This window comes from Calidris pugnax, unplaced genomic scaffold, assembly GCF_001431845.1.
Source record: "Calidris pugnax isolate Ruff unplaced genomic scaffold, ASM143184v1 scaffold89, whole genome shotgun sequence".
Lineage (NCBI taxonomy): Eukaryota > Metazoa > Chordata > Aves > Charadriiformes > Scolopacidae > Calidris > Calidris pugnax.
In genome coordinates this window covers 2,181,557-2,196,888 of record NW_015090865.1, presented here as the reverse complement: position 1 = coordinate 2,196,888, position 15,332 = coordinate 2,181,557, and the positions used below count along the sequence as shown (strand labels likewise).

At 37.9% G+C, this 15,332-nt stretch overlaps 1 protein-coding gene across 2 annotated transcripts in view; it reads right to left on the bottom strand.

Annotated features, from left to right (window-relative positions):
- Nucleotides 1-15,332, bottom strand: part of PLPP4 (phospholipid phosphatase 4) — a 49,953-nt gene that overhangs the window by 7,165 nt on the left and 27,456 nt on the right. For both annotated transcript variants that reach the window (XM_014945194.1, XM_014945193.1), the window contains exon 5: nucleotides 13,937-14,061. In XM_014945194.1, coding sequence (XP_014800680.1) covers nucleotides 13,937-14,061 — 125 coding nt within the window. The remainder of the gene's footprint in view (nucleotides 1-13,936; nucleotides 14,062-15,332) is intronic.

Here is a 15,332-nt window from a genome sequence, read left to right as displayed (position 1 = left end):
CTTACTGACAAAACCATAATCAAATTGTAAACCACCATCGTGATGGGCCATCTTCATCCAAACACCTGATTCAGTAAATTCAGAGATATATAAACACCTCTACATAGATGAAAAGTCAGTAAGGCTCTCCAACAGCCTTCCTACAAGAAGTGCTGCTCCCACTTCACAATAATCAAGTACATGCAAAATTGATGCAAACACTCTGTTACAAGCACCTATTGAGGTATAAGTGAAAGGAAGTTTCTGAGTATGTTTATTTGCTGTTATAGAAATGATTGAGCTGTACATGAGCAAAATACTTCATAGAAAAACCTCCAAACCTGGTATGCCTTCTGCCCAAGGAGTTCATGTACTAAGCTCTCATCCTGCAACAGATGAAAGGTTGCAGGACCTTGTCATCATGGAAAACCTCGCTGGGGATAATGGCACTCTGTAAAGGTACCAGGTCCAAGCCAGGCAGATCTGATGAATGAGCAATCAGTAGAGGGCAGAAAATGGGAGTCTAAAAAACCCAACTAAATAGGTTTTTAGAACTAAATGGATAGCTGTAGACTTCTCTGTGAAGACAAGAAAGTGGTGTTTTGACCTTTACATCCTAGTGGTTTAGGAATTACCAACTTAAGAGAGTGCCTTTCATCTAGTTCTGTGTAGGTGGGATATCTGGAACCGCAATCGGAAGGCACATGTTAAAACTATACCACAATGGCACTTGGAGCACGTCATAAGCTAGCCCCCTCTTGGGCATTACCATTATTGGAATAAGTAAAACTACATTAGAAACAACCTGAAAGATTGAGTCTATCACCTTCTTAAAAAAAAAAAAATCACAGAGGAAATAAAGACTATGACAGCATCTAGAGACACAGCAGACCCCATCCTGACATCTGATTGTCTCCAGAGAGGAGATCTAAGCGGGTTTTAAAACCTACCTGCATGAACCAAACCGATTACCAAGCTGAAATGCATAACGTGAGAAACTGTGAACAAGAATCTGATCTAAAGCACCCCAAATAAATTATTCATTAAAAATGTAATTGCTTTTGTGGGTGTTTTCTGGAAATTAAACTACCCCATGAGGATCTTCAGCTTCTCAAGTTTTAATGGATGCTTTGCTAAGCAAGCAATACGTGTCTTCCTTACACTAAGCAGTTTCTGAGCTGAAGAAAAAATGCTCAACTTATTTAAGTGGCAACAAATTACGAAACTGCAAAACAACCATTCAAATGGCCTGTGTAACAATCAGAGAAAATGATCCATCTCTTTGTCTGTAATGCTTTATACTTGCAGTGTTTACTGTATATTTTCCAAATGCAAACACATACTATTCATCACTGGGATTGCCTACTGCAATTTTAGCTGGGGCTACTGGCGAATGTTTTCAGTTTCACACTGCTCAAAGACTGAAATATTTATCTTTCCTGAAGGAAAAAGTATGATACCAAATGGCTGCATAAATTTTAATGCTGAAATTCAATTCAAAGAGGATTTTCTAGAAGTACAATTCCCAGAGAACGCTTTGAGCTTATTATCACAGGCAAAATATTTTTATTTTTTTTTCCAAGTGGGACAGTCAATCACCTTCCCCTTGGCTTAGCTTTATTAATTTCTTTCCACAAAGAAAGACAGTTCAGCAGAAGCAACATGAAAAGCACATCACAAAATACAAATGTATGCAGGGACTTGGGAAACAAAAAGGAGATATCAGAGACAGAGACATGTTAGAACAAAAATAGACCTATATTATCTGAAAAGCAAGTACCTAGAGTATTAGTTATTAGGTTGTTTTTGCAGGACTGTCAACAGTAAAGTCTCATGAACCTTTTTTAGTTTTTTCTGGCATTTTATTTTCATGCACCTTTCAAGACACCTCAGTACACCTGAAATATCTGAAGTGGTTTCAGGGTGCACCTCACTTCTACCAAAAATAAGAACTAAGTTCTGATTTGTTCAGTTAATGATGCCATAAGTGAAGCAGTTCCACAGCCTGCTTTGCCACTTCTGTTGTCAGAAACCTCGAAGAAATCACCTTTCTCTGAGAACACAGTAAAGAAAAGCCTAAAAGGGCTCAAATTCTAATTACTCTGAAGAGAAGGGGTCAGCACTCAGGCACTAATCAAAGCAGCCTTAGCATTAATATAAGCTACAAGAGACTCTCTTGTAAACTCAGCCCTAATCTTACAGCTGTATCAGACTAGAAAGGCGTCTTTCTCTGCAAGGTATGTTTTTTACTCTTTTCTCACTGCCAAAATCTCAATGCTTCTCGATCACATTTGGTATAATCAGGTCCAACTAATGAACTTGTATCAGATTTAAACCTAGGACAGAATGGCAACAGGATGCAACTGGTCCTTGAACACACCCATGATGGTGCTGCTCTAGTGTGGTCCCTGGATAACGCACTATTCTCCTTACAGGTATCAGGAGTATCAAGTGATGACTGAGGGTTTTTTTTGTTAGATCAGATGTGCAATCCCTTTATGAAACAAAGGTACTATAGTATACCTCTAGTTTCTTGAGAAAACTTGTTAAAACTGAGATAAGAGTTGCCAGGTTAATTCAAACAGATCAGTACTAATTGAACAGCTACTACCCTGTCAATTATCAATAACCAGAGAATAAACTTCTCTTTCTGCTAGACCTTAACGTAAACGCAGTATCTATCCATAAGCTTTAGATCATCAGCACTCCCAGATTATTCCAACACTGGAATATACCCAGTCCCACACTTGGGATCAAGGTAACTTCTTGCTTCCTGCATTTCCATTTGACAGCGGATCACATCCCGCTCAACTACTTGTCCTCCCCATTCACCACGACAGGCACATGTATTGAATTTTCAAGGACATGCACTTAACACAAAATTTCTCTGAAGTGAATTGGCACAAGCACACAGATTAGCACGTAAAATACAGTTAAGAGATGTCTTGCAGAATACCTTGATGGATAGAAACTGTTTACAGTGGAGGATCAGAAGGCTTCTGTCTGACACGGGATGCAGCACGGCAGGCAAAGAGTTTGCTGGATTATACCAGCATTAGCACTGCCTGCAAATAACCACCCTAAATACTTCAGAAAGAAACTTAGAGAAACCCCAAGACTATGCACAGCTACAGCAGTAAGGGTTTTATAGAAGATCTCTGCTTTTCTTTTCATGCTGTGAGACCCAGCAGGAATAGGAAAATGTTATTTATTCCTGCTACACTGCAAAGTGCAAAGCGATGAAGCCTGATCTATCCACCATTTGCAAGATGCACTTATCATTGGGGGTTTTATGTAAAGAAGAAGACTTTGGCGGAAAAAAAGGCAAGTGATCTGAAGCCTTTTTCAACCACACTTTAAGTAGCAAAGTGAACCAGGACACCAAGAGACGAGTGGCTGCACAGCTACATTATACCATCACTGAATTCAATGCTACGCTCCAAGCTTGTAAATAACTCTCTCGAAAGAAACTTTTAAATAACTCTCTTGAGAAAATCAGGGACTGGGAAGCGGGTATCTTCATTTCCAATTCAGCCTAGATCCTCTGAAGATAGAGAAATCTCTTTAATCATGCATAGAAAATGAGAAACTATATTACCATATACTACTGTAAAAAAAAAATAAAATAAAAATGTGTTAAATGCTACAGCAAACACATAGAACATGTTTCCTAGGAAGGCTAAATACCATGCTGGAGACACATGTATTCTGAACCTCAGGCTAGCAGAAGTGTGTTTATTATTAGAGCTGGAAAAGTAAACTTTAAGGAGTTCATCTCACAAGCCCCTCATGAATTCAAACAGCCTTTGTTATTGACTACTGAGAGGTAAATATATCAGAGAAGAGGTAAAAGCATTAAACACAACTATTTCTGAGTATACTTACAGTTTGAATTAAGAAGCCAATAAAACCCACAGGAGATTTTTATTTTTTTCCTCCTTGCATATCTAAGAAATCCATTACTTATTTCCCAGGATTCTTCTTTAAGAGGATGAAATATTTCAGAGAGACACTGCCATACAGCTGTTAATTAAGAGATTTATCTTGAAAATAGGGGAGTAGCAGCAATTACTGCCAAAAACCTGTGGCTTGTAGCTCATCTGTTACTTAAAATGTTCCCTTTCAACTGAAGGAAATATGATTATCCTCCATGAAATTGCTAGCTAAAGATAATTAACAGTTCAAATTTAGATACCCAACTATAATTACATGTACTGCAGTAATATTTTATATAAATTATCACAGGATAGCAAACAATTCTATTGAAATTCAATAATTTCTTCACTCTGAAATACATAAATCATTTTCATTTTTCAAACAAATGAATAGCTTTTAAAATGTAAAAATCTTTTCATTTTTACAACTGACTAATTTCAATTATTTAGTGAAAAAGGCAAAGAGGAGCTAGTTGTCCTTTCACTCTAAAGACATCACATTTTCTAGTCTCTCTTTTCCTTTTTAGTGACACAGCAAGACACACCACAAATACTACATTCATTTAATTAGTGCTTCATCAAGCAAGTCTGGTGCAAGCATGAACTGCATAATCAGCTTTGATATCATCAGAGAAGGCAGCTCCTCGGGAGTAATACAATGGTAATGCACTATACAGTGACAACCAACACTGAGTGGAACAGTTAATTGTGGAGATAAGAGAAAATAAAATATTAACCAATCAACCAGTCAACAGCAAAGGTGCTACTTCTTTTCAGAACTGCAGTAGTAGTCCTTACCTAGCTAAGATGACAACTTACCCCAAGGAGACTCCTAGTCTGACTGTCAGAGACTTTAAAAGTGTTTCAGGAAAGGAAAAAAATGAAGAGATTTCTCTCTTCTTCCCTCAAAGCCAAGGAATGGGGGGGGAAAAAAAGAAAAAAGAATTTATAGGCAGAGCTTAGCTAGGAGGAATGGGACACATCCAAACAAATGCAGGCACTGGTATGTGAACCAGTTATTGAGACTGTCATTGCTAGAGATAAAAAGGCATTTCCAAAGAATGCCATATGACAGTTTTTGGTACCAGAATCAAGGCCAGACCCATGAATAGGCACATCCAAATTATATTCCTGCTCCTCATATTTAACTTCTACCCATTCCCTACCCTACTGCTACAGCCATTTTCTGGACACAGTGAAACTTTCTTTTTCATTCAGATTCTAGCCTTCTTGCCATATTAAACAATACCAAAAAATGATATACTGTTCTATTGCTTGACAACATAAACATCTTTAAAGCCTTTAGACTTTTTGGGGTTTTTTTACAGCAACTATAAGTCTCCAGAGAAAATCACCAGATAAATCAGTTGAGTGCAACAAAGAATTATTAGTTTTAAAAACATTTTGTACAAACTTTTTTGTATAGGTTTTATTAGTTAGAACATTGACTTCATTATTTGCTTAGTCCTCTGCAGAGGGAGGGAAAACCAAAATTACTTACTTATCTGTAATAGCTGGTGTTTTCTATGTAGAACTGACAGTAATAGCAAAATCCAAATGAGGCTTTCTGCAGATGTTCTGTACTTTTCTCTTTCTGGCATAAATAATATGCTTGATTTCCTGCATTTATCTCATAGCTTTTATCTCAAGAGACTTTTAATATCCCCTTGTTTTCAAGAGACCTAAATTAATGTTTTCAGAAACCTTTATGACTGAGATTTCTGCAATTGGATAAATTAATCAGCCACCTCTAAAGAAAGGTGCCTAGTGTTTTAAATTTATAATTCAATTTCAAGGGGTTTATTGATTATTTTTTAATATATTTTTTTTTTTTTTGCTTACAACAGAATTGTAGTTGATACTCTTTGTCTTTACTGAAATAATTCTGGATTGATTCAGGGTTATTTGTATTACAAGAACATGTACTTATGTGAGTCAGCTCTATCACTCTTGTAGCTCAAAAGGGCTCTGAGTCAACCAGTGCCACCTAGTAGAGGAGAAAACACACACCCCAACACATGAAGGTGACCACCCTGTAGACAGATTTAAAGTCCCCATGGAAACAGAAAGGTTGGGCTTACTTCCAAGCAGCTCTAATCTAGGAAGAACACTCTCATACATGTTCTGGTTTATTCTTATTGTGGGCACCAAGACCACACTGTCACGTAAAACACGGTGCTATAAGAGGGGACTGTCATAACACCGTCTTCAACAGTGTATGCCTGATCAGAATAAAAATGCTGCCACAGAAAGTCTTACCCTTAGTCTCTACAAACATAGAAAATTACCCTATCAAGATTAAGAGCAAGGATTGCTTCCAGCAGTCACTCCTGATTGAACTTAATCAGTGTTTCACAGCTGATGGGACAGAGGCCAAGTTCACAAATATCAGCTTCTAGCTCTCAAAGCAGTTATTCTGACTAGACTTATGATTCTCCATTCTCCTCTTTGCAGAGAAGGATGAAGGCATATCCCTCACAAGGCCAGGGTTTGACCTGAAATTAACGTTAGAAGAGAGGAAAGGAACATGTTTGTGTAGTGAACACAATGAACACGTAACCAAGCCATGGCTGGGCTTCTTTCTTAAAGACAGTCAGAAATTGACTCTGAGTTGAGTTGATAGCCATCCATTTCAAATCAGGCTTGAGCTTTCTGACCCATTTTACTCCAGAGAAGGGCTGTCATTGCAGTTCACAGACAAAAATTGATCTTTAGATCCCCAGTGTAACTCAAAGTCCTTTGAACTGAAAAGCTCAGTCAGAAGAACAGTGGTCTTGGCTCTACATACAGCTATAGTCTGCAATATCACAATTAAGTCTTCTGCAGCCTGTTAAATCAAGCATACACCCTAACATTAGCTTACTAATGTTACCTGAAAAGTTAAATTTAGGCAAGAGAAAAAGGAGAATTAGACTGAAAGGTATTTAAGTCAGCTGGGATTCCTCACTCCTGATTCAAAGACAGAGCTGGGGCATCTCTGTAGAAGAACCTTCCCTATATACTCTTAATGCTTGTTACAACAGATTGAGCAATTACTGCTGTCATTCATTATGGAATCTGGCTACTTAACATAGGAAATTACTACTCGGGATCGGTCTGAAGATGTAATCTCATTTATTATGCCAGCAGGAAAGGGTAGCCAATTACTTTTTTCCTATTGCTGTTTGTACTTCCTTTCTTAGAGACGCTGCTCTTTCTCCAAACATAAGCACAGATGACCTCATACCCAGTACTCTTATAATGTGCATATCCTACTTTTAATATATACAATGTATAACATGTTCCACTGGTAATTTTTTCTTAAAGCTGTATTAAAATGCACAGGAGGTATTAACATCCTCATTCCTTGGTCACTGCTCCCATTAACCCTGTTTGCTTATTACTACTTTGATGTAGCAATTATCACTATTAAAAGAATAGAATTCTCCAGGCAATTCAGTTCTGGCATTGATTTTGATCAGAGCAAGATTATGCCCTGTGTTGGAAATGGATGTTTATCTTGATTTGCAATGAGTTTATACCTGCAAAGGCTCATCCCAAATAATGAAACTGTGAAAAATCAATTCTTCATGATGTTACAACTAGTCACAACCTTGCAATCTGGCCACTGTGAACATTAGTTACATTAATAGTGACATATTGCTAACTAGGTTTTATTTGTATAAAAAGTGCAACTTATTAAAAAAAATACAATGAAAGGAACCGTTTCTTTTAAAAACATAAATTCCTTATAAAAACAGGGTCAAGCAATGCATAAAAGTTGAGTATTTGCATATTATTTGCAATCTTGTCGATGAAGACTGTGAGGTGAGTGTATGCTATAGTTCAAAAGGTAGAGAAAATAATTTTCTTCTTCGCTTCTAAAAGGCCATTATTCTCTCAAATATATCAAGACACCTTCATACATAAAGGAGGTAATAAAAAAACATGTGACATAACAGCCACTGTTATTGTCCCCACAACCAAATACTCTGATTACATACTTCATTTCAGATTTCTGATGAAATTCTGCAATTTCTTCAGCTGTATTCAACAGTAATCACTGTAACTCTATTTCCCCCATGTTAACACCCACTTTGGAAGCTGTACAAATCAAATTGAGTTATCACGAAGTAATTTCATCAAACCTTGATTTTTCCTTGCAAAAAGGGACCTCTGATATCAAAAAAGATTTCTATTTAAAAAATAAAAAAAATAATCAATGGCACAATTTAACCAAAAGTCAACTTTTCAATCAAATTTAAGTAACTAAATTGCAGCTACAAAGATAAAATCACACAACTATTTTATTTATTTTGCTGCTATTACAGCACTTTTATACAGAAAATGTTATTTTTTTTAACTGATCAATCCAATTGTAAGTTTAATTATCTCTGCAGCTACTGGCTTATTCAATTGACTTTAATTTTTATCGAGGCTTTTTTTCAGTCATTTGCTGTGAAATTTGCTAGCACCAATTGGGATCTTTCTATCTGAGATCAATAACTGATGTGAACCTCCTGAAGCTCAACACAGGGCACTACACAGTCCCCTTTTACTGGGGGAAGTAAAACAAGAGCCATCAATTTTAAGACACATATGTAGATATCCATGACAATCACGAGCTCCATCTGCCACTGACTACAGACACTAAGCAGTACAGGCTCTAAAGAGGTTAAATAAACCAAGCTATTCTTTTTTCCTTCTGTACACAGGTATCAAAACCAGTTTCATGCAACTTTCTCAAATCTATGAGAGCATTCCCTTAGCTGAAAAACACAGTTTAGACAGTTCTGACCAATTCAGAAATAACACATTTAAAAATAGTCACTAAATAAAGCTGAGGCCAAAACTCTGCGAATTGCAATCTGCTTGCAAATGTTTTGAGTAAAATAAGAGCCTAAAGGGAATTATATCATGATGAATTAATCACTTCCTCTAAGAAAGCAAACAGGGTCAAGAATTTGGCATTTCATTCACACAGGATTTTTGGTGTTTCTAAATAAAATGTGTTGTGTTACTATTCTTTACCCACATTTGTTTGTATAAGGACTTCATTACTACAGTCATGCCAGCACATAAGACATCTGACCATCTAGGAATTTCAACACCTGGATAGTTCCACAAATTCCCAAACAATTATCTCCCGAACTCCTTATTAGTGCACTCGATGAGAAAAACAAGAAAGTGTGCTACCAATGATATACGCAAATACAGAAAATGAAGTTAACGTGACAGCAGAAAAACAAATTATGCAGCAAATTATTGGAACACATACTAAACTGCAATATTAAACTGTAGCTAAATAGAGGAGAAACACACTGATATGATGAATTCAGAGCAATTTGAAATGAGGCACCAAGCTCAAAAATATCCAATTAGGTGGCTCAAGATTAGATCAAAGAAAGGTGTTTATCCTAGAGTGAACTCAACAAACTGTATAATAACCAGCCTAAGTTTAAGCTCTAGGAAAATCCCACTACGTAAAATGCTTAAAATTAACATAAGAAAAGAACTTTTTTAATTTGTCAGGAATAATCTGCAAATAGCAATGAACAGATGTACTGTAAATGATGCGAGAAGGCTTTTCCATCTTCAGTGTCTATGAAGACATTACCAGGACATAAAGCGAAAAGAGAATTCACCCCTTTAGTTGCACAATTCTTTCAATAGGGTATGGACACAGAGAAACTTTTGTGTTATTTTCACAATCTTTAAATGGCATAAAAAAAATAATCAATGGATTATAGAAGCATGTAAATACTAAATATGGGAAAAAGACCTGCATTTTGGAAGCATTTTGGTCAGAATAGCTACAGATAAACCTGGGGCTCAGGAACACCACTGAGCTACTTGACGCAGGCAGGAGTCTTGGCTCCCTACTCCCCAGTGCTCAAACAAGATATACTGGCAGCTCAACTGGAAAAGAGGGAAAATACGCTACCAACAATCCAGAAGGTCCAGGGACTTCGTTGATCTAGTAGAACATGCACTACTGGGTGAATTTCAATGGAGTCGTTGAAGGTTGGGTTGTGCTTGCGTAGATTCTGAACTCGAGCCGCCGTTATAAAAAGTTACCAAGAGAAGGAATTGCCTAACTTCAACAGCCTTTCCAAAAAAGGACAGCACAAGACAGTGCTAGGAGACAACAGTAACCCGAGTTACGCCAACTCAAGGTACATTTTCAGCAGTCTCTGTGGGTAGAGCTTGGCTCCTCGTTGAGAGAGGGCAGTAACAACAACACTCTCTTCACACAGGTCAACCTCCTTCTCCAATTTGGTCCAAAATGCCTCCGTTGTTTCAGGCAGCTATAGTTTGCATCTATTTGCAAGTCACTCTTTGGCTTTACAAAACAGTTTGTGTTCCATAATATTTTTTTTCTTTTTCTTATTTGTATAACACACACTCCTTGGCTCAGGAAGATGAAAGACTTGGTAATGCAAGCCAAGAAGAATCATCCGTGCTCTGATAAGGATAACACACTCTCCTTCAGGGCACAGGCTGGCTCTCAAAGTGGAAGACGGGTAGCTCACAACATTTTTATTGAGTACGCAAGGTCAGGTCAGGTCAGGCCACCTGGGGGTGTCACCACTGTCACTCTTGTCATACATCCCTGCTCTACATTCTTAGAGCACAACTTTCACAGCACCACAGAATTTCTTATTAAAGGCCTCATTTTGCATGGATGAGGTTTTAGATCCTGGTATAACAAAGCTTTTGACTGACAGCCTGTCCAAGGAATGCTCTAAGAAACACTGTTTTGAAGCTGAAAACAGCTCCTGACTGAAGTTTCTAACCCCTCTTTACGAGCTGCCTGGCAGCTTTTACTTCTGATTTATTTTCTTCATGTGAAGTAGAAAATATGAAACTGTAGTGGGCTACTTGTAACTATCATTTCAACAGAGGTACCATAGTTTATATCAGCTCCCACCCTCCCAACTCACATTTCTGCAGCCACGAAAGCAGAAAAAAACACCCACAAACAGTAACAGAAACTAAAAACCTTTTCCTGGTGTTGACTCACAAATTCCACAACAGACAGAGAAAGGATGACAGGAATTGGAAGAATGGAACTCCATTTTACCTAGCAGTGATCTTATGCTGAAGGAAGGGAGAAAGAAGCCAAGAAAAAATCTTGGACTGAGTTTATGGAAGGAAAATTTGCAATTACTTATACGTTAACAAGGCAGGAAGAACAGCTTTTTAAAACTGAGATAAGAGAAGATTTTTTCACAGGGAGTGGGAGGTAGAGGAGGAATAGTTCATACATTACACAAAACAAAATAATGAAAATGTAGGACTATAGCAAAATTTCTGAACGTGAATTATTATATCTTCAACAACCTCATTGCTTCATAGGTCCAGGAAGGTCATATAATGGTGTGTTTACCATAATGTTTTTTGCTTTTCACTCTTAAATCTAGTGGGAGATGAAGTAACAGCAAGAAATTAAATTTATTAGCACAACTATAAACTATTCTTGACAAAATAACACTGACAATCCCAGTTACCAAAATAATTTTGCTACACGGAAGGAGCAGAGGTTAGCATCATAAGATTATAAAATTAAAATGGTTTATTTCTCCATTATGAGACTAAAATACATATGGATTTTAAGGCTTCAAAACACACAGTCTTGTCAGAGAGTTGGATATTATAACATCAGGCTTCAAACAGCTAAGTACTTCAAGCAGCTGCAGAATTGCCTCACTCAAGCATACACTTACCAACAGATAAAAATAACTGTATAGATATCTTTTCATTCCTATCACATTGTAATAAAAGGCTTTGTGGTGGGAAATAGAGTCAACTCAGCCGCCTACGTCAGTGAAGGAGAAAGCTGTTCCTGTAATTTTGATCTAAATACACGGGACCATCATCCTACTCCAACTGAATTCCGCGTGAGCTGCAGTAATGTAACTGAGTGCTTATAAAACCCATACCAGTAAAAAGTAAAACCCCAGTATGCATCGTATGGCTGCCCCACTGGCACTTCACTGGGAGACAAGCAGTCTTGGTAAGAGAACTCGATGTCTTCCAGAGCTAAGTGGAGCCTGCTACACATACAGTGTTTCTAGTCTGCATAAAAACAAAAAACACACTGGGTGTCTTCTACAGCTCATACTTTGCAGCCCCAGAGTAAACTGCTGTATTTTGGGAGAGGATAGTGACCAACTATAACACTTGCTAGGGGTTAATCTGTAAATTCTAATACTTCGGTGTAAACATACTTATTTTAAGCCTTTGTTATACATTGACAAAATACTTAACCAAAAGGATTGCAATTAAGTGTGACAACCAGCTCTGAGGACAGACTACAAATAGCCATAAATATCATTTTTTCTAAACGGCATACAATAATATTCTGCTATTGTTTCTTTAAGGTAATTAAAGCTTATAAACAGAATTTGAGACAGATAAGTTGGTTTACTGTTTAGAACTATAAAACTTACAACAAATCCACAAACATCTGCTACTCCCTTATCTGCTTCTGGGACTCAAACAAGAAAAAGGAGGCAAAATCAGCTCCAAATTTCATTTGTCTCATTACCCAATGTGTTTGCAATATATACTTCTGCACAATTAGACATTCTGAAGTTATTATTTTAAAATAAGATCAGGAAAACAAATTCCAGAGATACGACTTACTGGTACGCAATTGGCAGTTCTCGGAAACAGAACAGCACAAGGCAACAAAAAATACCGGCAAAGAAAACCAAAAAAGCTCACAGTAATCAGGTTATTTTACAGATGAAAAGAAGTTTTATTAGATAGCTGACATAAAACACTCTAGAAAGCAGCTCCTCGAGACAGAGAAAGGAACCTTTGTAAACATCTGAGTTAATACAACTAATTAAATCAGACATACATTTTCATAAAGCCATGTAAACGTCTGTCAGGAACCAGCATTAGCTAGGAGTAACTCATCAGACCCACCAGCCCTAGACTGAGGAACAACTTAAAGCCAAATGGAGCGACAAGTGCTGTCTGAGGAGCAGACAAGAAAACAGAGAAATGCCAAATTGCACCCAACTTACCTCTGTTTCCTCCCCACTTGCTCCTCTATGTAAGATACTACTGATCTCCCTGCTCCCCCATCACACGCTACCCCTGTGCCATCACACTGACAAGAGTCAGGACGTTTCCACCTATTCCCCTCTGCTTGCTTGAGCTGGTAACAGAGCTACCATTTACTCCTGCCTGTGCCCTTGTGATGCTCCAATGGCAGCAGACATCTGAACATGGAAATACAAGAACCCCTCAGAACAAAGACCCACACAGACAACAATCCCTTCTTTAGCCACAGCAGGCAGTGGGTGCTGCCAAAAGAGTAAGAAAACAGGGAATGAAAGACTCATCCTTCTATTGGCATATTAAGATAGCTTCTACTGCTGTAAGGTCTTCTCGAACCTGACTTTGCACCCAGTTCATTAGGATGGACAGCAAATGATGCAGCATGATTACTGTGTGTTCCTTCCTACCCTTTCCATCTTCAATCATACAACCTACCACCAAAAAAAAAAAAAAGTACCTTAAGTACTTAAGGACATTTAGCTTTATTCTAATGAAACCTTTAAAGATAAAAGCTGTTGAACTGGCTTTGTGACTTGAACTTTGGTTCAATACATCTTGTACTTGAAAGACCTCAACTAAATCTTGTCAAAACTATGCAGTTCAGATGTGCCAACGTGTCAAAATTCTCTATTTCAAAGGAATATAACAAAATAAATATTCACTATATAGACAAAGGTTGCAAAAGTTCTGTATTAGGGAATAGATAGCCCCTCAGAACCACATTGTTTCCTTTAACCTTGAATAGTTCTTCAGTCTAACAATGGCTCTCAGGTGGTTCTCAAGATAAGTGAGGGTCAGAAGCTCACAACTTTATTTCCAGAAGGAATCTTCTGGCAGGGGTGACCTAAGACAGAAGGGCAGGACCCTCCAGCACAAATCAAGTTCATGATTTAACAGGAAAAGAGCACTTTTGAAATATAGATAAGACAGCTTTTTATAAGAGTGGAACTGCATTTAAATGAACTTACAGGAAGAGTGGATACTCGGAAAGCTTTTTCTGCCTTCAGACACCAGATCTGGATCACCTGTGCAGTGCATTTCAGAGTTCATTACTCCATCTGGAAAGCAGCGGTAAAAGAAATCGGGACGCGGTCTACAAAAAACACCATGGATATTAAAAATATAAAAGCTGTAGTAACAAATAAACCTCAAAGTGATTATTACATTAACTGCTTAGTACACACAGAGTTCATTCCCTCCTGCCTTAACACAGCAACAGAAATGTTTTGTTTTTCTTGAATAATCAATTCAAGGTCACTTTTTTTTTTTGCAGGGAGGCTCTCTCAGAGGAGGTTCCACTGCAGCGTGGAAGTGGGAGATGTCTCTGAAAAGGCTGCTCTTGCCTGCAGCAATCAATCTTGCACAGCACTTCCAGTGACAGAGCAAAGCAGCACCACAACCCCAGAAAGTTGCACAAGTTTTGCCAACACACCGAGCTGAGAAGAGGACTACAACTTCAGCTACAAGATTGGCACAAAAACCACCACCAAATTCTAATACCAGCCTTGATGCTGACTCTCCAGCTGCATTAAACAAACCTCCAAGTCTTTTACACCCTGCTCTGAGCTGAATGATAGCACGTAGGTTTGACTGGTGTCATACTGATCCTGAGCTCATAAACCACGTAGAGAAGCAAAGCCAACAACCACAGGTTCAGGAACAAGCTGACAGAGCAACTAGTTGGCTTGGACCGCGGGTGAAATGAGCTCATGTCTGCCTGAAGAAGATGGCACAGACATTCTTAATTATATTTCAAGAGCACTCTTAAAATAAAAGTGCCAAGTACCGTTATTGTCAGGGCATCAGTAGTGTAGCGGAGAGGGTTCATCAGAAACCAAGCACAAATACAGTTTCCTCAAAACAGGTTAGGCTGAATGACAAACACAGCATTAATAGAGTCTGGATTCAAGTAAAATATATGTTTTTCAGCTGAAATTATTCAAAATTTTGATAAAGAGCCAAAAATACTAAAAAAAAAAAAACAACATTATTTTCTAGAGAGTTTTGTTTGCTCATATTTTTCTGAACCCTCCATTGAAATTTATGTTTCCCTAAAAAATGGCCTACCTAGGACTTCTTTTATTGCTTACCTCCAAGGTTTGTTCTGCGTACATCTTGACATTACCTGGAAATACCACATTCAGTAATATGCCTCACACAAAAACGCAGGCACTGGGTTATCTAGAGACTCAATTGATTCCTATTTAATCAGACTGGTGGCACTGGCATCTAAACTCCCACAGCTGTGACTCTTCTGTGTTGCCAATTTAATGAACTGATTTCAGCTCACGCCTTTCCTTTCAAACTCCTCATTTGTCTGGATCCACCCACCGGTCAGACAAATAACAAAACAGAAGATTCCAA